Below are 22,134 nucleotides of genomic sequence, written 5' to 3' on the forward strand. Positions count from 1 at the left end.
ATTAAGGAACCAAGGGGCCACAGCTAGTAGGCTGTAGATCTGGGGTTAGAGCCCAGGCATCATGGCTCCAGAGTTCACATTTTTAGCCTCTTGCTTGCTACTTTTCACGTCCCCAAACTTCCCTCCCTCACTCACTGAGTTTCCCGTAAAGATGCTGTCCCTCTAGAGCTATTCTTTATGTCTAAACCGCATCTCTTGTGTTGGCGGTCGATCCCACTTCTCTTAGTCTGACTTTAACTGCAATAGAGACCATCTGGGAGTCGCCAGGCCCTCTGGGATAAGTGAATGTTGTCATGAGAAGACGGACACAGGCCTCAGAGCAGCAAAGCCTTCTCACTTACCTTCAGGGGACCCTGGAGCCTCAAACAGATGGGTCTCAGAGGCCTGACCTCTTGTGAATCTGTGTTTGTGGCAGGTGCTCCCGCAGGGACAAGTGCCAGCGGGCCTGGGAACCTAATCGATTTGCTGCCAGCATCAGCCAGTGCATGAGCCTCGAGGTGCATCCCAGCAGCATCTCAGTGTCTGAGCACAGCCGGCTGGTGAGTAAACTCATCCAGAAGGTTGGAGGCGTGGGGTGCGGGACCTGCACAAGTGTGGGTGTGTTCCTGTAACACTTGCACAATGTAAATGGCTCACCCTTTAAATGCTCCAAGGAAACTTGATATTTGTAGGAAAACTATGGTAACTCTTATTGTAAAGGGCCTAGTCATTTGCCATGCCCCTTGCAGATTCATTACCTATTGATCTGTTTTGTAAATCTAGATTTTGCATTTAGTAACAAACAGCTACAACATAATGCAGTCCAATGCCATTCTTTGGTATATGGTGTATTTCAGTCGTCCACTTGATACAGTCTCTCACAGAAACCTGGAGTTGCCTTTGTGCTTGTATATGAGAGAGACACAGACAGACAGGCAGACACAGAGAGACTGAGACTTAATTCACAGTATGTGCTTAGAATATTAAAGAGAATACAATGGTCCTTAACCACCTGTCGAGTTGCAACCCCAAATACTTCGTGTCCTCAGGCCCTGCACGACTATTTCATTCTGGAGGTTTTATGAGCATTCACAAATGTTAATTAGTTAATGAACCTTCCAAGACTTGCGTTCATTCATCCCCACCGGGAGGTTTTGGCTCCCATGGAGCTGAGGGAACAAACAGCAGAGTTTGTACCTAAGTCTCTCAGCCCCATGGAAACGAAACTGGGGCAGAGATTCAGCAGCAAACAAATGTATAGAAAGGCTAGGTGATAGCCATTGTGACTAAGAAATCCCTGCCAGGTGGGATGACAAAGGGAGACCTCCCTCCGTTAGGACACACCACTTGCAGGCCACAGGGTGTTGTCACCATGAACCCTCATGGGCACTCCCCACTTGGAGTCACATTTCTCACCTATTGTTTCAAATACCACTTAGATATTATATTGTGGTCACTTAGTACAATCCCATTTCCAAGTACACTGAATTCAGAGCAGCGTTTTACCATTAAATGATTTCTCAATCAACAGATTCTTCTGACACTCCGTGATATTTTTACCATTCAAAGGAGAGTGTTCAAACTTGAAAGGCCTGCAAACCACTGACCTAGATCACTGGAACCCTAAAAAACAGCAGACATCATCTGAGCCATTAGTGTCCACTTCCTGCCTTTCTCTGATCCCCTAAACTCCCTGTGAGGCGACTGCCCTACTCTAGAGGAGCTGTCAGGGGGCAGAGAGCCAGAGAGGAACAGAGAATAGAAACTCTAGGAAACCCACCACCTTGGCAAGCAGACCGTAAATGACAGCCAGGCTGAGGCGCCAGCTGTCTTTCGCCAACCCGGTAAACTCCTTATAAACCTGCAGACTGGTGATACGTGTTCTCCCATGATCCAGGGCTAAGGCTTATTTGTGAAGGGCTCAGCTCATGACTTGCTTTCAAGTTTGCATGATTTCATGTCAAAATGAGCTGGGTCTGAGATGGGTTTTGGGACCTTTCCCCCTAGCATCCCTCCCTTCCCCTCCCCCCAGTGCTTTCTGCTGCTAGACAAGACTGAAAAATTAATAGTATTAATAATAAAGACCATTGGCCCTGCACACCCCTCGCAGTGCTACTGTAATTGTTCAGTGTCAAAGCTAGAAGATCACCTGGTCCAACATCCTCTTTATCGATGAGGTCAGTGGAGATGAGTGAGCAAATGGGCAATGACAGGGCCAGGCCTGGAGCCCAGGTCTCCTGAACCCCAAGGGCTCTTCCTACAGCATTATCCCTTTGCTCCTCCCACAGCTCAGCCTGGTTGTGAGTGATGCTCCCGATCTGTCTGCGGGCATCTCCTGTGCCTTTGGGAACCTGACAGAGGTAGAGGGACAGGTATCTGGGAGCCAGGTCATCTGCATCTCACCAGGGCCCAAGGTTGTCCCTGTCATCCCTCTGGATCAAGGTAAGAAGTGTCTGCCATGAGAGTCATATGCTAGGGACTTCCCTACCAGGGTGGCCAAGAGAAGAGGACCCAGGGGACAGGGTGGCAAGTACCAGCACAGACTGCCTGACAGTTGCCTGACTAGGTCTCCTTATGCCAGATACCAGTAGGGCTTATAAACTTGTTTGAGTCTGAAAGCAAACTGTCATGCCCCAAAGCAAAATTCAGGAAGAGGGAAATCCCTTGCTCCCATTTGGGTTAAGCCTGCACAGTGCATAAAGATTTTTTCCAGACTTCCCTTCCCTTCGAGGAATGTCAGTGGCTTCATCCGGTGGTTTTCAGCGGGTTCTCTCCATAGAACTGGGGGCTTTTAGGGCTTTTGACCTGATTTTTTTTTTGAATTTTTGAATTTTATTTATTATTTTATACAGCAGGTTCTTATTAGTCATGAATTTTATACACATCAGTATATGCATGTCAATCCCATTCTCCCAGTTCAGCACACCACCACCACCACCCCTGCCACTTCCCCGCCTTGGTGTCCATACGTTTGTTCTCTACATCTGTGTCTCAATTTCTGCCCTGCAAACCGGTTCATCTGTACCGTTTTTCTAGGTTCCACATATATGCGTTAATATACGACATTTGTTTTTCTCTTTCTGACTTACTTCACTCTGTATGACAGTCTCTAGATCCATCCACATCTCTGCACATGACCCAATTTCGTTCTGATATTTCTTTTTTTAATTTTTATTCTATATCGGTGACCTGATATTTCTGACAGTAACTGTACATATTTGACCAAACAGGGGACTCTGTGGGATCTGACCCATTACCTCCTCCCTAAGAGGGGGGCTGGGGGTGTCTGGGTCTCAGTGATGGGCTGGTCATCAGCAGGATGAAAGGGAGTCTCTCGGAAGAAGATTCAAGAAGGTTCCATCTACCATCGGTGCCCCAGGGGAGCCCTGGAGTAGCTGAATGATTTACCCTCAGTCTCTCCACTGTGCCCCAGGTTTGTAAACCCTCTCCTTTTTTTTTCCTTTTTCCAGACTGGTTTGGGCTAGAGCTGCAGCTGAGATCCAAGGAGACAGGAAAGATATTCGTCGGCACCGAGTTCAAGTTCTACAACTGCAGCGCCCACCAACTGTAAGCACACCCCTCGCAGCACTAGTAATTGTTCAATATCATAGCCAGAGGATCACCTAGACCAACGTCCTTCTATAGAGATGAGGTCGGGAGAAATTAGTGAGCAAGTGGGTAACGGCAGGGCCAGGCCAGAAGGAGTCTAGCCCTGGGTCTGGATATGAGTGTGGGGTTTTTCTAAGTTCCCTTAGAACAAGAATCATATTGTATTCACCTCACAGTCTCCCAGTTGGACATGGCACATTGTCTGGAAGAGAGTAAGCTCTCCATAACTGTTACTTTTCAGTTATATTCCATTTATTCAGTTATATTAAACTGAATGGCTTCACTCTCCACAGCCTCTGATCTCATTCGGTCTCCCTTGCAACACACCCTACCCTCAACTCTCAAACTAAGAGTTAAAAGAGGGTTTGAAGTAAAAACAAAGGTCATGGCTCAGGACCCAGAAGAAAAATTCTCCATTTTATACCAATTGGTGGTGGATTTGAACATGGAGACTGACAGCCAGTGGAGCTTGGACACATCATCCATGACCACATGAAGAAGGGACTCAGAGATGGGGAAATAGCCTCACCCAGCACTCAAGTAAAGGACTCAGTCTGGGAGAGAGAGAGGAAGCTTTAAACTATACCGTGGTCCAAACTGAGCCTTCAACTTTTCAAGGAGGAGGGGAAAACCAGATCCAACCACCAGCCCTCAGAGGGGCTTAAGTGCAGCCCAGCTGACCTCGCCAGCCATCTCCAGCAGCAGAATGCCTACCAATTGAGTGCCCTTGGCTGTAAGATCCAACAGCTGCGCAGGAAGCTGGGAGCATTTCATAAGTAAGAAACAGGGCCAGGAGTGGAGAAGAGAGAGACCCATACTTAGTTTCTGCTGGTTCCTCTCTCGAAGTGAAACTGAGACTCCTTCCATACCATCTGGAAACTCATGCACCATTTAGATTTAGATTTAGAAAGAGGGAAACACGTCTCTATAATAGGGCCACATAAGGGCCATGTGACCCTGGTCAATCAACAAGGAGAGAGATCAAGCAACAGCTCCATGCCAGAAGGAGCAGTACCTGAGAATATTCTATGGACCCATCCTTCCCATTGCCCAGGGCAGGAACAACCTAAGGACTCCAGCAGCATCAAGTCTGAGGGTCTAGGCTGTGGGCACGATGGGCCCAGCAGTCCATGTGGGGAGAGGGTCTGTTTGCAGCTAAGCCCTAAAGGAAGTTAGCCATCAAAATAGGCAAATGAGCCTCCTTAGTCTCCTCTTTTCTGGTCTTGATTTTTCATGATTAGAATCATCTTCTAGAGTTCTAGGGTCTCCACAATAGCTAAGGAAAGAGACGTACCTGAGCAGCCCCATTTGGCCAAATCAACAGATGTGCTGAGAAAGAAAGAACAAGTGGTAAAAATGGGCTGGGAGGAGGAGGCAAGGCAGGGCAGTATGTAGCTGAAGCTGAAATGAATAAAATTGCCCCCTACCCACTGCATTCCAATCCCATTTTGTTGGGAAATGCAAGCATCTTGGAGAGTGAACTTCCCACAACACAGCAGTGAAGGAATACATTGTTTGTGAGAGTATCCACATCTCCATGGCAACTCAGTGTGATGTCACCACTTTCAACCATATTGCCATGGCAATGGAGATGCTGTCACAGGCAGCAAGTGTTAGCAGAAAAACAAAGCAGGTATCCTTGACACTAAAGATTCCATTTTATTGCAAAACACTATCTTACCCTTCTTTACTCCTGGCATTCACAGTTAAAAATCACAGAGTCAAGTTCAATTCTTTCCTTTTACTATGGTACACTGAGGCCCATGGGTATAAGTGCTGCAACGAAGGTCACAAAATTAGCCAATGGAAGAACCTGTTCTAAAACCCTGATCTCATCATCCTTGGTCCATTTTCATGATTTACTTGCTGAATCATAAGATGTTAGCAAGAAGCAATCCATCTGGGCTAGGTTCAGGAACAAAATAACTAGGGGCATATCTAGAAGGGGATAAAAATACTTGGCATGGAGAAGTGTAGATGGGCTAACGCACCCAATCCGCTGTGGAGTATTAGCCAGTGACCCCTGGATCAAGCCCCATCCGCCCAAATGTCATCAGAGCTCCCAGCAGGTGGCGCCAGATTGCAGACCTGGCCGTGTCCCTTCCAGGTTGGTCTAGTTGTGAGAGGCTAGACTAGAGGATCTGGCAAGAAGCAGGAAGAACAACCCTACCTGCAAAACCCGTTTCCCTGACAGTGGTCTGATCACACACAGAGAACCTAGATGATACACACAGCCTCCAGGGGAAGCCAGAGAGAAAGAAGTGCTCACTCACCCTGGGGAGAAAGGCAGAAGCCACACACATAGCCTGTTGCTATCTATGCCTGGCTACCTGGAGAGTGGGACAAAGTTACCATTTAATACCGTTTACTCCCCCAAAACTCAGAAACACAGGTGGTATGAACCAATCATTTAACACTCCAATGTGATTTAAGAGCTTGGAATAACAGGTGATTTAAGCACTTAAAAATAATACATTTAGCATTGTTAATACTTTTCAAAATCACGTCCTATACATTATCTCGTTTGACACGAAACACCCCATGGAATAGACAGGAAAGTTTTAGTATAGACAGATGAAGAAATTCCGAGTCAGAAGGTAAGGTGCTTACTCAGGGTGAACTCAGTGGCAGTGGCAGAGGCAAAACTGCAACCAGATCTGCCCGATTTCTATCCCTGCGCTCTTTGGGCGATTCTGTCTTTTTCATTTTTTTATACAGCAGGTTCTTGTTAGTTATCTATTTTATACATATTAGTGTATATATGTCAACCCCAATCTCCCAATTCATCGCACCCCCGCGATTCTGTCTTATAAGTGGTGTTATGCTGGCAAATGTTTAACTATCAGAAATCAGGGGAAAAACTTATTATATGGCATTTTCCAATTTCTATGGCATAAATACTCCCTCCATGGCTAATTTCCAGCTGCTATCATGATGCCAACCGCTTGTAAACTTCCTGAAAATATGAATAATTGGCTGTCATGAGCTGATACAAACCAACTCTAGCACACCACTGGTTTCTAGGTTACATTATTCCCACTCTGAACACATTTTTCTCTCAATTTTTCTGGTCCCATGAACATCTTAGAGGGATAAGCCACCATTCTCAGGGCTGGGGATGCCCCACCAATCTACCCCTCCGAGAGTGAGACTAGGATAACAGACTTCCATCATGACACATGGGCTACTAGGCACCCTTACCTTCCCTGTCTGCTCCCTTCTCTTTGCCTCTTACTGTCTCTATCCTTGCAGGTGCCTGTCTTGTGTCAACAGCGCCTTCCGCTGCCATTGGTGCAAATACCGAAATCTCTGTACTCATGACCCCACCACCTGCTCCTTCCAGGAGGGCCGGATCAACATTTCAGAGGTAAGCATAGCTCACCCTGGCACAACAGCAGCCCCAGTGACTCTGAGTGGTCCTCCGTTTTCAGATGGTCCGTCCAACGGCGTGGCCATCTCCTTGCCCTGGTCCATGTTGGTCTTCCTCCCAGAGATGTTAGAAAGCCCTGGTATTATAAAGCTAAAAAAAGTGGCAGCAAATACCCCAGAGAAGGAGAAGTGTGCCATATTTGCTAGACTCCTAAGATTGTGTGCATTCAAAAGCTTGAGGGGACCTGAGTGTTGAGACTGAAAGTTTAGAGGAAATACATCCAACCGAACAGGCCCCATGGTCTAGAAGAGTGTAGTGAATGGCATTTGTTCTCTGAGTCTAAGCCCTTTGCTTGGCTGCAGACATCGTCTAGTTCAATAGAACATTCACTCTCCGCCACTCTTTCATGCCAACCTCCCTTCCTAGTCTAAAATTCAGTGATTCTTTGACTCTGGTGTATGACTGTGTGGGTGGCCTTACAAAAGAGAGAGGCAGTCAACTGGCGAAAAGAAACAGGCCTTGCTAAAAGTCCCATTTTCTTGTACAGTCATAGTGCCATCCCTAAGGCCAGACCCACCTTTGTCATCAACACAGTGCAATATCAGATTTCTTCTCTTTCCAATGAATATCCCACCCAATGATATTTCCTTGAGGTTGACTCTCTTACAAATTCATAGCAGGCCTTAGGACAACGAAGCCTGCTGGGTCAGTGTCTAATGTTTTTCATGCCCCAGAGTGACCAGTAGGTGAGTTTGAACAACTATAGAGACCTTATGTATTCCCACAAATGCACATATGTATAAATATACATTCACCTCTTGTTCCACCTTTTAGAAAATCCGCAAATGTAAATAAGTGACAGTGTAGCATTTGCAAAGACTGCTATGGCCTTTATATGTCTCCCTCTTGCACTAGGCTACAGGCTCCTTAAAGGCAAGGATTACATATTATCTTTAAATCCTCAGTGCCTTTTTCAGTGAAAGTCTGTAGCATGCATGCATGAAAACATAGAGGAACCAATGACCACTTTACCCAAATGCCATTAATAGGAAGTGTTCCTTGGAGCTACTTGTCTAAGATTTCAAGAAATAGAGTCTTTTCTGTCTCCTAATCTGGGTAGAAGTACTGGTTGCTTCCATGCACAAACACGAGAAAGTAAGCCTTGATATACATGTCAGCATGATGTACAATTTAAATACCTTATAATTTTGTCAATTATACCTCAGTAAAGCTACATTTTTTTTAATTTTTAATTTAAGAAGAAAGTAGACCTTGAAAGGTTTCCCAGACACACACACACACACACACACACACACACACACACACACACACACACACGTGTGACCATGAATTCTTTTGAGCTCCTGAAACAATATGTGTTATATTGAGCCAGAAAAAATGGAGTTTGCCTGTCTTGAATGAGAGACACACAGATGGTGCCCACAGGCGATATTTAAGGCAGACCCAACCACAGATGCCTCAGCAGGATGGAACCAGTTACCTAGTGCCCTGGAAACCTTTCAAGGAAGGCTTTTCCTCTGGCCAGTCTGTATGCTTTGATGTAACCGACCAGAAAGCGCCACCCTGGTCTTAGTGGACCCTGGAAATTAACCCCAGCCCTGGGATTCTGCAAGAGGATGAGACTGCTTTCAGTCTCTTTTTCTTACCCAGAGGAAAGGACCCATGCATGAGCTGAGGGTATGGTGGGAGAGGGCGTGAGCCCAGCTTGGGTGTCAATAGAAGACCGGCCTAGGGAGGCAAGGAGGCCAGGGCAGGGCTGTGCAGAGACGAAGGGTGGGCAGTGAAAGGTCATGGTAAACAGTCTCAGAAACTGACCTTCACAGTGGCCACTTCTAACCTCCAAAGTTTGTTAATAAAATAAATTGAGGAGGACCACAGAGTGCAGAGAGAGAGGGTGACGCGCAGGTCCAGACTAGAAGGAGCTGCTTCATTTTCATGTGGCTCCCTTGGGCAAAGAGAAACCTGAAGCCAAGCCTGACAGGACCCAACGGGCAGCAGGAGAGGTGTCAGACCGAGCGAGACCGGTAACTCTGCCCCGTGTAGAGGCCGAAGGGCTGAGGCCCAGAGGCTAATTGAAATCATGCCGCCTCCCTCTCGCCCTTTAGAAGTCACTGGAACACAGCTCCCTCTCAGCCACGGGTGACTCAAGAATTCCAGAGGACTGGGCCTGGGAGAAGCTGTTGCCATCCCAAGTCAGGATTAAATTAATACCAAAAGAGCCCTGGGGGGAAAGCCAGAGGCTTCCCATCTCCTTTTTCATTTCCTCCCTTAATGTCTGTTCCTTGAAGTGAGAGAGATGCCTTTGTCTCCACCACCTCCCCCTCGCCCTGCTGACATGCACTAGCCAGCAGGGCCCCAGAGACTGGGTGTGGGTGAGGGTGCTCCGGGGCTCCTGAGTTTACTCAGGAAAGGAAATAGGGCACAACTTCCGAGGAGGTTGCCAGGGCCACAGCCACTCCCATGTCCTTTATCAGCAAACAGCTCCGAGACCCCGCTCTGTCCTGTCCAAAGCTCTGCTTTGGGGGGGAACCCAGTTTCTGAAAATGTGGGGAACAGCAAAGGTGCACGTGGCCGGCTCCTGTGAGGTTCCCCTTGCTCAGTTAAGAGTCCTGCCTATGTCCTCAGGTTCTTCTGGGGACTGGAAATCCCTTAGGTGCCTCTTTGGGGCTCCTACAATATCTCTTTTCCACTTCTGTAAGGGCCTCCCAACTTTGAATCAAAATTTTACATCTGTCTTCTTCCTAGAAACAATGTATAACTGATTAGCTCCATTGATGTGTATAGTAACATTAATGTACCACACATTTGCATGTCTCTCACATGTGACAGGAGGGTGGGGGATGGGGGGACCAGTGGCATCAGCATCACTTGGGAACTTGTTAGAAATTCAAATTCTTGGGCCTCATCCCAGATTAGGCTGAAGATTGAGAACCACTGACATATGGCATCTCAGTTGATTCTCACAACAGACTTTCAGTTTCACATAACTCATATTTGACAGATGTAGTAACCAAGATGCTAAAAATTGGGGGTTTTGCCCAAGGCTACAGAGAACTCAGGCATCCAAAAAGGCAGAGTACAGGATGCTTTCTCCAGAAAATCAGAACTGGTCCTCTTGTCTATTTCCACGGTCGCAGCCACACTTGTGGGTCTAACCTCAACCTAGCCCTGCACCGTTGGTCATGAGGGACCCTCACAAATCCATCCCCACAGATGCAGAAATTGCCCATGGAATACAGGTCAGTAGTACTCTACTTCCAGATACAAAGGTAACCAGGACATGAGACGAATCTGCTTACTTCTTTCCAGAGGGCTGATGGACCAATCCCACACTTAGTCCCGATAACCAAGAACCACTGTGCTAGGGTGAATGTAATTCAAATTAAAAGTACTAGTAGTTAACATTTTTTGATTGCTTATTATCTATACAACATTATACATGTACATTTTTATCTCATTTAATTTTAACTGCTCTATGAAGAGGATTCTATTATAGATGAATAAGTTGATAAGTTTAAACAATTTTCTTATGATCCTCACATAAATGCACAAGTCATGATCCAATGTTCCCAAGCTGGTTCTAAGGATGTTGAAGTCCTCTGATCCTGTGTTCACGTACACATGCGAGAAGTATGCAGTAGTAATGTTAACATGGTTAACCCAGTTTATCACCACTTACAACAGACCTTCATGTCCCTCTTGCCTGCAGTCTCGGGTTGTCAGGTATCACAGGCCCCATTTTATAGATGAGGAAGCTGAATTTCAATTGAACCGTCTCTTGAGCTCTTTTAAGGTAACGAGCCAAACCTTTCCCCCACTCAGGGCACAGCAGATCTCTGATGGGGTCCCAGAAATCTGGGCCTCCCTGGACTGGATCAAGCTGTGACATGGTGTTTGCATGGGTGTGCGCAGGAGTATGTATGGCTTTCAGCTTTAGAAGCTCATCTCCCTCCATGGCTAAACCAGGCCTTGTGAGATGTAGATACACGTATCTTCTTTACGCCCTGTCCCAGAGGAAAGATAGAACCAAATAAATCCGATTAGCTTCCCAGAATGCTGGCTGCTCGGTCTCTTTGAAGTCCAGCTGGTGAAGATAATGTCATTTCCACATGGGAGAAGTCGTTTCTGAGGGCTGAAGGGTCCCCAGCGCTGAAAGCTGGAGAAGCACAGCTAAACAGGGTGGATCATGTGGCCCAAAGGTTCGTACACAGGGCTGCTGTGCCAGGGTCCCGCCCTCCCTCCGGTCGTGTCTCCTCCTCCGCTGCTCACCCCTCCCCTGGGATGTTCCCCAACAGGACATCTGCTCAACTTGATAGAAACTCAGATTGCTGCCAAGGAGGGCTATCCTGCTGCCAGTTAGCCTAGAGGCAGAAGGAGGAGTAAAATGACCTACAGAGGTCATTCAGGAGACTGGGCGGGTCTGCAGAAGCAATGGAGATTCTAACAATGCTCACAACAGTCTTCACATGCTGCAGAAGAAGCCTCCCATGATTATTTGCTCTCTTGTTCTTAGGACAGGAACTGTGTGCATGCATGTGTGTGTACTCACAGAAGCAAACAGCTTGGAAGTGGCCTTATTGTATCTAATGAAACCCATCACCTTCCTAAAGCCCCAGAGGTATCGAAGTTCCAACAGCTTGGCAATGTTCAGGCTGCCGGCTCTCCTGCACCTGCCTTCAGCCCTCACCACTGCCATTCCACCTAAGACTCGCTGCTCCCTCAAGATAGTCACCAGAACAGTCTCACAACCAAAGAGTCTGTATATCCCTGTATTTCCTAGGGAGAAGAGACTGTACCTGGGCACCAGCCATGTCTTCCCTTTGCCCTAGAGAAGGGAAGGAAGGATGCTATTCCATCTGGCCTGAGAGAGACAGACAAAAAACAAGCAAAGCCTAAGGCATTCTTTTCTCCTGGGGCAATCTTGGAAGCCTGTTTAGGCGTTTGGAAAGCCCCTAATCATCATCCTTCAATTTAGTCCCCAAAAGTCTGAAAGTCTGACCATGGGAATTTTTTCTAAAATTGTAGAATCTCTTTAAAAATCTCATAAAAGTACTCATAAAGTCTCCTTACGATTCTCCAACTTCCAGCCTGGACCAGACAGCACAGCCCAAAGGATGAGGGTGTGTGGGGCATGTGTATTTGTGTGTTCGTGTATATACACATGCATACATATATTTTATGTCATAGTTAAAAGGATTCTCCAATCTTGTTTACTAACATAAGACATTGTACTCCCAAAAGTACATCTTTAAGACTCCGCTCATGAAATTTGAATTTGTTCTCTGAACTCATTAGAGATGAAAAAACTGGTCACCCTTTACAATATATCAACTAGTTCTTTTTCTTTTTTAATTTTTAAAACTGCCTCAGTTTTAATTTCTAATACAGTAAACAAAAGTTCTTGATGTCCTTAACAATTGTTTTCTTAATAGTTCTTTTAAACAAATTTGTTTCTTTTATTTATTTATTTTTGACTGCATTGGGTCTTCGTTGCTGCACGCCGGCTTTCTCTAGTTGCGGCGAGTGGGGGCTACTCTTCGTTGTGGTGCGTGGGCCTCTCACTGCGGTGCCCCCCCCGCCCCCCCCCGTTGCAGAACACGGGCTCTAGACATGCGGGCTCAGTAGTTGTGGCTCTCGGGCTCTAGAGCACAAGCCCAGCAGCCGTGGCGCACAGGCTTTGTTGCTCTGCGGCATGTGGCATCTTCCCGGACCATGGCTCGAACCTGCGTCCCCTCCTTGGTGCATCTGTCCTCATCTGTCGGTGAACAGAAGCCACTGCGTGAGTACCACGTGCATACGCCAAAACACCACGCAACGCTGTCCTGGCTGCCCTCCGTGCCACCGCCGCCGTCCCTCAGGCTCCTGCCAAAACTTTTCCCGTTAATCCCCAGATCCCTATCGACTAGCTCTGATTCTGAATATCTATTCTCTCCCTCTCTGTCTTACAGGTATACACACACACATGCACACACACACAGAGACACACCCTCATTATACCTCAGCCTTATTTCTAGTCTGAATTTAAATTCTAATTTTTTAGACTCAATGGGAGTTTTTTAGCCACTAACAGGAAATAGTATCTCCTTTTCAAAGGGAAGCCTGGGTTTCCCTAAAGTGGTGTTCTTTTTTTTCTTTTTCTTGGCTATAAATATATGAAAGACTGTCAAGAGTGCCCGTGGGGATTGAAAGTAAAAGTGCAGTAAAGAGCAAGTTTATGAGTTGGCAGCTTGAGTGACTGACTTCTAAACAGGGACCCATCTGTTCTGGGGTTGCCTTATGCTCCTGTCTCCTGTGGAAAACTTGCCTGCTTGATATCCTCACATGCAGTCACTGAGGGATGGCACCGTGACCCGTGAGGTTCCGCCTGACCCTCCTAGATAGGTTTCTGTGGGAGTAGGTTTCTGTGGGAAACTTCTCCTGGACCCAGCTTTTCATAAATCCTCAGGATTCCTTAATAGACATAGATGTTCCAATTTAGTAATCCTGTGACTCCAGAAACAATGACCATTTCCAAGCCCAGCTTCGGGAATCAAACTCCTGCTCACGTCTCTAGATGTCCAAAAGGCAGGACTTTACCTCATCCCTAAAAAATCTAGGAAGTTGGAGCCAAATAGAAAGTTTGAGATCATTTTGTCTGTTGCTTTATTTTCTTATTTTCCATTTACCCTCCCACGAGCAACGCCTACATGTCAGGAATTTGGATAAAGCCTGGGGATATGGAGGCAAATAAGATGCAGCCTAATCCTCAAGGCTCACAGACCAATAAGGAAGACAAGTCAAGGAGAAACTGCAATTCTGAGGGCTAAATGCGATCGGGGAGAGTATCCGTAACCCATCCTGAGGGCCAGTGCAGGGAAAGGGTCAGGGATGGCTTTACAAAGAAGGAGCTGCAGCGTTGAGTTTGAAGGCTAATTAAGAGGTAATCAGCTAAAGAGGGCTGAGTCAGGGGCCAGGAGGAAGATTCGGGGGGTGGAAGGGGAGTGTTTCTGGTGGAGGGAAAAGCATCTTCAAAGGATCAGAGGTTGATAAGTGAGAGAGATGGTCCCTCAGGACTAACCTTAAATTCCTCCGTGGTATGGCTGGACCACGATGCCCAAGAATCACAGGGTAAGAAGGAGGCAGGGGCCAAATCACGAAGGGAAGCACTTGCTCCTGCGGCCACTGCCTAAGCCCACACTGAGCGAGAAGCCCACGGCTAAGGCAGTCCATTGTTTCACATTCCTGTGGCACCAAAGGCTTCTTACCAGGTATGCCTCTGGCATTAGGAGAGGGACCATTTATTGTTCCAGACTGTCCCACACCTTGAGGAAGTTCAGCATCCTGCCCCACACCCGGCACTAAATGCCAGTAGCACCCTCTGCAGGGTAGCAACATACCACCACCCCCCCCCCCCCCCCCCTCCCCCCCCTCTGCAGGGTAGCAACATACCCCCCCCCCCCCCCCCCCACCTTCCCAAAGGCTCCCTCTGAGAACCGCCACCACCACGGAGGGGAAGGGGACAGGGAAAGGGGGGCCTCCAAGACGTTGCGCAGTTGATCCCTAGAGACAGGAAATGATTGCACATGGAGGAGGCTGTGTGTTCTCGTTGCCAGAGGCCACTGGGCAATGTCTTCCTGGAGAGGGAGAAAATGGGCAGGGCGTGGAACTGTCAAGAGGTGGTCACTTGACCTCTGGGGGAGAAGCAGCCTCTAGAAGAACTGAGGAACGCCACTCCTCACTTCCTCCCTCTCCCCTGGTCATTCCCACAACCCCTCCACACCAAGACTTTATTTTTTCTGTTTTGTTTTCCAAAGCGATATGGGCTTCATGCAAGGCTTGGTAATGACGTGAGATAAAAAGCCAGAGCAAGTGTTTAGAGCGTTGCTGGGAGGGCTTGAGCCACCTCCTGGAAAGGCCACTCAGTCGGCACTGGGAAGCTGAGGCTGCCAATAACAGATCACCTTGGGCACGGACAGTGCAAGAGGAGCTGGGGGACAGATGAAACCCAGTGGTGGGGGTGTCCAGGCTGGGGACAGGGACGCATGGAGCATCTTTTATCCTGTGTCTCAGGAGATAAAATCCACAACCTGCCACGCCGGGGTTTGAAAATTAATTCCTAAATTGTAACACGCACACCAGATACAGGACAATTTGTGGGATGGGGATGATGATATCGAGGCCCGGGAGCTAAGAGATAGATTTCATATTCCCTGCTGACTCCATGTGCCCCTTAAATGAGGTACATCCTTGTGGGCAGCCCTCCTGGATGCAAGAGGGTATGGCCTGGCATGGAAGGCCTGTCCACCGCCCGGGCTTGGGGAACAGGGAGGTATGAGCCAGGACAGACCAGATGGAGGATCTCTGCTTGTTCCCCAGGACTGTCCCCAGCTGGTGCCCACGGAGGAGATCCTGATACCCGTCGGGGAAGTAAAACCAATCACCCTCAAGGCTCGAAACCTGCCCCAGCCTCAGTCTGGCCAGAGAGGCTATGAGTGCGTCCTCAACATACAGGGGGCCATCCACCGGGTCCCCGCTCTGCGTTTCAACAGCTCCAGCGTCCAGTGCCAGAACAGCTCGGTAAGAGCACCAGGGCAGGGCTTTCTGTCACACCTGAGCCACGACCTCAGCCTGGCCTGCCCCGGCTTCCAGAACCCTCCAGGTCCACAGGCTGACCCACGTCTCCAGGGACAGAGGAGTCTCCTGGCATCAGCTGAGAGCTTTGTGCCCTTTCTGAGTTGAAAGAGTACTTCTTGGCCTTTGGTGAAACTTCAGCCAACGCCAGTCAACTTGACCACAAACCCTGTCCGCATTCAGGGAGTGGATCCACTGGAGGGCAGGGCACCACGCGGGAGGACAGCTGCAGAAGAGATCAGCGCAAGTGGAAGTAGGAGGAGGGAAGCGGAGGGGGGAAGGGAGGAGGAGGAAGCTGTGCACTCCAAGCGCAGCAAGGGTTAAAGCAATCCCGAATGCCAGACAGAAAGCGTGAGGTGTTTAATTATACTACTAGCCCAGGGAAGATCTTTTCATCTGCCAGCTCCCTGTCTCCCACCAGCTCTGGGGGGTCAGCTGGGAGATGGGGGGGATGTGACAAAGGTGACAGAGGTGCTGAGGGAAGGTAATTCGCCCGGGAGAGAGAAAGAGAATCTGGGCCTCTTATCAGGGAGCTGTCAGATTCCCGGTCATGGGCACTTGATGAAATTTGTAATCGGTAGAAGGCCGCCAAGCACCCGAGGAAGGTGGGAGATGAGAAAGCAATGGAGCACAACAAAGGGAGGAAGGTGGCAGGAAGGGCCAGAGTGACAGGCCCTGGGAGCTAATTGGCCGGGCTGGGCAGTCCCCACAGAGGGGATTCCCACAGAGGCTCAGGGGCTGGGCCACCAGTGGGGCTGTTTCTGATGTGTCTGAGGGTTTGAGGGTCCTCGGTGGGATGAGCATGGGAGAAAGTCCACTCCCAGCTACAGCTTGGGGGCCAGAGCTGATCAGATCTGTGCCCAGAAAGCTCTGGGCACTTTCCCTAGTGAACTGTTGACCAAAGCAAAGCTCACGTGCAGAAAGAAAGGGCCACCACAGGGCCTGGTCAACCAATCGAGGCACCGCTGTGTGTTACACACGTGCTGCGCTCAGGGCCCTGTGGGATTTACAGAGCGGCATGTGGACTTTCTAAAGAGACTAGACTTCCATGTGAAAAGACTCAAAGCAGCTCCCGGGAAGTGCCTGGTTAAAGACAGAAACACCAGGGGATGGAGAGGTTAGAGAGGGCTGGGAGGGATGGCAGAGAAGACACCTGGGGAAGGTGAGTCTGAGCTAGACTAGGAGAGTAAAGGTGGTGAAGGGTGGAGGCTGTCGGGGGAGGGAAGAATTCTTAGGAGACGTGAACTGAACACATACAGAGAGGGGCTTGGGCGGGTGTGCTTGGAGAGAGGTGCTTCAAAGATTCTGGAGAAGTGGAAGAGAAGGTTGGAGAACTAAGCTTGGATGGGATTATAGGGGCATTGAATGCCAACTAAGGGGTTTGAGCTGGATCCTGTTGGCATTAGTGACTAGCGGTCGGGGGGAAGACACCATAGGGATAATGTGAACGGTGCACGGGGTTCCTGTTTCTCCCTCTGGTCCTCTCTCAGCCCAGAGAGAACCAGAGTCCCTGGTTTCTTTCCTGGTCCCCTGAGATAGTAGCAGCATCCCCGCCCCCCTGTGACTGAAAGTCTCATGAGCATGTACCTCTGCCCCTCTCCCCACAGTACCAGTACGACGGGATGGACATCAGCAACCTGGCCGTGGACTTTGCCGTGGTGTGGAATGGCAATTTCATCATTGACAACCCTCAGGACCTGAAAGGTAAGCAGCTAATTCCAGGTAGAGTTTTTGTTTGTTTGTTTGTTTGTTTGTTTGCGGTATGCGGGCCTCTCACTCTTGTGGACTCTCCCGTTGCGGAGCACAGGCTCAGACGCGCAGGCTCAGCGGCCATGGCTCACAGGCCCAGCCGCTCCGCGGCATGTGGGATCTTCCCGGACCGGGGCACAAACCCGTGTCCCCTGCATCGGCAGGCGGACTCTCAACCACTGCGCCACCAGGGAAGCCCCCAGGTAGAGTTTTGATCTTTCCATGACCCTGGGAAAGACTGGGGCTGGAAGCATCAGAGCCGGCCAGCTGCTGTGCCATGAATAATACACTCCTTCTGTCAGCATAATTCTTCAGAGGCTCCTAAAGCAACATTTGGCACCATCAAAGCAGTCCTGTTGGGAACCCTGTTTTATTACAACCAGAGCATCCGCCGGGTGGCTGCCGGTTCATCACGTTTTCCTTTGGCTCCCGGAGACTTTGAAGTGTCTGTGGAACCTGACCAGGAGAGCAGCAGGCAGGAGTGTCCTGCCAGTTTCCCTGGAAATGGAGATATTATTTCCAATCAGGTTCTGGTTCCCCTGTCCTTGGCCCCAGTCACTGCACAAGGAAGGTTTGAAAGGCGGCTCCCCTGGTCCTGAGGTGGACGGGAGGGACCGGCTTGCTGACTCGAGGGCACAGCTGTTGCAATGAAGCTCAGGAAGGAGCTGGGCTGATGCGGGAGGCGGTGTTCCATGAGGCCACCTCATTCATGTCCTACACACCCATGTGGAGGTCCTCCTGGGTGCAGGCAGGCTGCCCCTAGTACAGCATTCCTCCCAGATCTCAAGAATGACAAAAGTGACTCCAGTTTGATGAGCACTCTGGCTAGGCACTCACTAAGTGGTTTATTTGAGATTATTTTCCTAATCATAACAACTCTGAAGGGTATGTACCAATATTATCCTCATTTTATAGATAAGGAAACTGAGACCCAAAGAAGTTAAGAGATGTACCAAGACTGTTCACTTTGGCAACATATACACCAAAATTGGAACGATGCAGAGGTCATGACCTCTGCACAAAGAGGCTGCAAACTCACAAAGCATTCCATGTTTTTAAGACAAAGACTGTGTAGTATAACTTATATGTGGAACCTAAAAAAAAATGTCCAACTCACAGAAACAGAGTAGAAAAGTGGTTGCCAGGGGTTTGAGGGGGTTGGAGAAATAGGGATAGGTTGGTAACAGCATACAAACTTCCAGCTGTAAGATGAATAAGGTCTGAGGATCTAATGTCTAACATGGTGGCTCTAGTTGGTAACACTGTATTACATAATTGAAATTTGCTAAGAGAGTAGAACTTAAATGTTCTTAACACATATATATGTATATATACATATATATATATGTATATATACATACACACACACACACACATATATATATAGATATAGATATGGGGGTGATGGATGTGTTAATTAACTAGATGGGAGGAATCTTTTCACTCTTTGTATGTATGTCAAATCATCACAGTATACACTTCAAATATTGTACAATTTTTTTTGTCAGTTACATCTCAATGAAGTTGAAAAAAGAAAAAAAATGAACCAAGAGTCAAATAGTAAGAGCCAGGATTTGAACCAAAACAGTCTAATTCTGGACCTCACATGCTTAACCACATCACTGTCCTTCCTCCCAGTGGCTCCAGCTATTGTGGGATGTGAAACCTCCTCCCCTAGAACCCTATCACCACCCCCCACCATGAGCCACATTCCACCACATTTCAAGTAGCTAGGGTTGTCACAAGCCTGTCCTTCAACCCAAGGGTCACCCCATGGGCACAGAAAGAGGGACTGAGGCCACAGGAGGACCTGAAAGTGCTTCAGCATCTCTTCCAGTTGCTACGGTCCCTGTCCCGGATGCTGCCATGAAAATCAGGGAGAACTTAGGCTGGGAGATTTTTTCTATTTCCCCCCATACCCAGGCCAAATTTTCTCAGTGCTAAGAGATAGACATTTCCCCTGCTGAGGATCTGGGCTTAGTTCCCAGAGGTTGCCTTTGCACCTGGAGCTTAAGAGAAAAAACAGCCACATCCAAGCTGTGGCATCGGAACCCTCCCTTGTGGCGCCTGAAAACTCTTAAGCAGCTCCTTGAATGCACAGGCCATGGTGATCTCACAGTCACCTCCCACCCAGATCCCAGCTGTTCCTGGAGATTATGCACTGTGTTGGGTGGAGGAGGCCACAGTGCTTAAGGACGCGGATTCTAGAATCCAACAAACTGGGATTCGAATCCTGGCTCTTTCACCAATAGCTATGTGAACTCAGACTAATTACTGCTCCTCTCAATGTCCCAAGTTCATTATCTGGGAAATGGGGGAAAGGATGCCCACCTCTCAGGGTCACCATGAGGATCAAATGAGAAATTAGATGTGGACCATTTGCATATTAATACATGCATAATGTGGATTTGTTCATTTTAAGATTCCCATTTCCTGCCCTCTACCGTAAGAAGCCATAGGCATGAGGATGTTTCAGTATAGCCCCTGCAGCTGAGACTGAGGAATGCTTGGCAGAACAGGGGAGTAGAATGGGGACGCATGGAAGAATTAAAAAAATACGTCTACCCTGGGGCATGTACCTGAGCTCCAGAGGCATGCCACCCAGGCCTGAGAGCTTACGTCTGCTTGACCAGAAGAGTTGAAAAATGGCTTTCTAAGTATTCTGCTTCTGAAGAATTCTACTTGGGACTCTGAATTCAAAACTCCAGCAACCAAGCCTTGGGCTCACAAAACAGTTCTGCCGACTGGCCTGTCTAGGGCTTCTAAGTGGGTAGGAGACAAAAGCAAAAGCATTTGCAGACTCCAAAAGTGACCTGTTAAGTAGCCAGTTTGCCCTCTCTGGGGATATCTGCTCCATCCACAGGGCCATGAACAGGATGGCATCAACCATCTTTCCTTATCAGCTCTGCCTCCACTCTGCCAGGCATGTGGCCTTTCTTGAAGCCCCAGCTGACGCCTCTCCCAGACCCACCCAGTACCCTGTGTGCCTCTCTCCTCTCAGGACCTGCGTGCTAGCAGCACAGCGAGTTGGATCTGCAGAATCCCAGCTTGGGGCACTAACCTTAGTAAACTCCAAGAGTCATTACATCTCTCTTTGAGCTTCTTTTTTGCCTGAAATGGGGAAATCAGTCCTTACCTCTTTCAGCGAGGGCCGTATGTGGCAGAAAGAGAAGCAGCAGAGTAAGAATGTAGTTTGAGTTCAAAGAAAAGATAATAAGCACGTACAGAACATCAGCTATGTTACAGGCACTGTGCTAAGCACTGAATATACAACATCTCATTCAAACCTCACAAAAAACAATGATTATCACCATGTTATAGAGTAGGTACTGAACGTTGAAAGAAGTTAAATTCTTTGTCACATTGCTAGGAAGTGGTGAAGCCACAATTAAAGCCCTGATCCAATTTAATCTAGAGCCAGAACTGTTAAATAATATTTTCTTTAGTGCCTTTAAACGACTGCTAAGAGGCTCAATTTATTATTAATTCCCCATCAATTATTCTTGCAAGGATAATGATGATTATGGGTGTTATCCATGGTTGGGGGGCGGTTTCTATCATGGCTGCAAGAAGGGGGTAAATTGTGAGGCGTCCTCTCCAACCCCATCTGTGACTGCCCCCCTCTCTTTGCAGTCCACCTCTACAAGTGTGCAGCCCAGCGGGAGAGCTGTGGCCTCTGCCTCAAGGCCGACCGGAAGTTCGAGTGTGGCTGGTGCAGCGGTGAGCGCAGGTGCACCCTCCAGCAGCACTGTAGCAGCCCCTCCAGCCCCTGGCTTGACTGGTCCAGCCACAATGTTAAGTGCTCCAACCCCCAAATCACCGAGGTGAGTCCCCCAGTTTCCCAGAGTGGGATGGGATGGCTGGGAGCTGACCCCAGGGCAGTGGGAGTTGAGACTTTACGGAAGAATTCTTGGCGTACAGTGAGTTTAATGTGAGGGTGTGTAAAGCCTCTCACGGGTGTCTCGATGGCCTGTGTCCAGGCGTAAATGCCAAGCATATGGAAATGTATCCTCACACCCGTGCACGAATGTGCGTGCCTGTCGGTGGGCACCGATGAGGCACAGCCAGCGCAGCCTCCCTGCGAGGCTGGCTGAGCCAGGTGGGGACGAGAAATCGGCTGCATGGCGGGTGAACGTTTCAGAAAACAGGTTTAGCTTTTCTCAGCAGAAATGCGCTTTCAGGAGCTGCAGTTAGCTCAGAGTTGCAAAGCTGAAAACGGAGGAAGAAAGTGAAGGCAGGCACTGCGTTAGCCACCGTGCTATTTCCCCGGGTTTACTCTCTGTCCCAATTTGTTTGTGCATTTTAATGGAAAGAAGTAGGTAATTAGCTACCCTGGAAAAAAATGATGTTTCCTGAATAGTCAATTGCAAAGGAAGATGAATAGGTAATGTGAATGAACATGGCGCTGCTTGGGGTTTGAATGGCCGGGGAGAGGAATAGTTGTATTTAACTTCGGTTGCAATGTGTGCTCATCACTCTCTGCTGCTCCCTATTCACTGACTGTCGCTTGTGCTTTGAAACTAATTGCATGTTCCTTATGGTGACTAGGAATATCGGCCAGGGCAAGTGCCACTGTGATTTGCACGTTTAAAAAAGTAGGAGGGGTTAATTCTCTGGTGATTCAGTGGTTAAGATTCGAGCTTTCGCCGCTGTGGACTGGGTTCAATCCCTGGTCAGGGAACTAATATCCCACAAGCCACGCAGTTTGGCCAAAAAATTAAAAAAAAAAAAAAAAAAAAGAAGAAGGGGTTGCTCCTTTTTTTCCTCTTCCCTGAGCAGAGTCCCTGTCCCCTTCC

General features: G+C 48.4%; 1 protein-coding gene across 1 annotated transcript in view; it reads left to right on the top strand.

Annotated features, from left to right (window-relative positions):
* Positions 1 to 22,134, top strand: part of PLXNA2 (plexin A2) — a 221,551-nt gene that overhangs the window by 143,841 nt on the left and 55,576 nt on the right. The window contains exons 6-12 of the mRNA XM_007451568.1: positions 416 to 539; positions 2,268 to 2,421; positions 3,450 to 3,546; positions 6,841 to 6,955; positions 15,335 to 15,535; positions 17,197 to 17,293; positions 20,972 to 21,162. Of these exons, the coding sequence (XP_007451630.1) occupies positions 416 to 539; positions 2,268 to 2,421; positions 3,450 to 3,546; positions 6,841 to 6,955; positions 15,335 to 15,535; positions 17,197 to 17,293; positions 20,972 to 21,162 (979 nt within the window). The remainder of the gene's footprint in view (positions 1 to 415; positions 540 to 2,267; positions 2,422 to 3,449; positions 3,547 to 6,840; positions 6,956 to 15,334; positions 15,536 to 17,196; positions 17,294 to 20,971; positions 21,163 to 22,134) is intronic.

This window comes from Lipotes vexillifer, unplaced genomic scaffold (genome assembly GCF_000442215.2).
Source record: "Lipotes vexillifer unplaced genomic scaffold, Lipotes_vexillifer_v1.1 scaffold111, whole genome shotgun sequence".
In the NCBI taxonomy this organism is placed as follows: domain Eukaryota; kingdom Metazoa; phylum Chordata; class Mammalia; order Artiodactyla; family Lipotidae; genus Lipotes; species Lipotes vexillifer.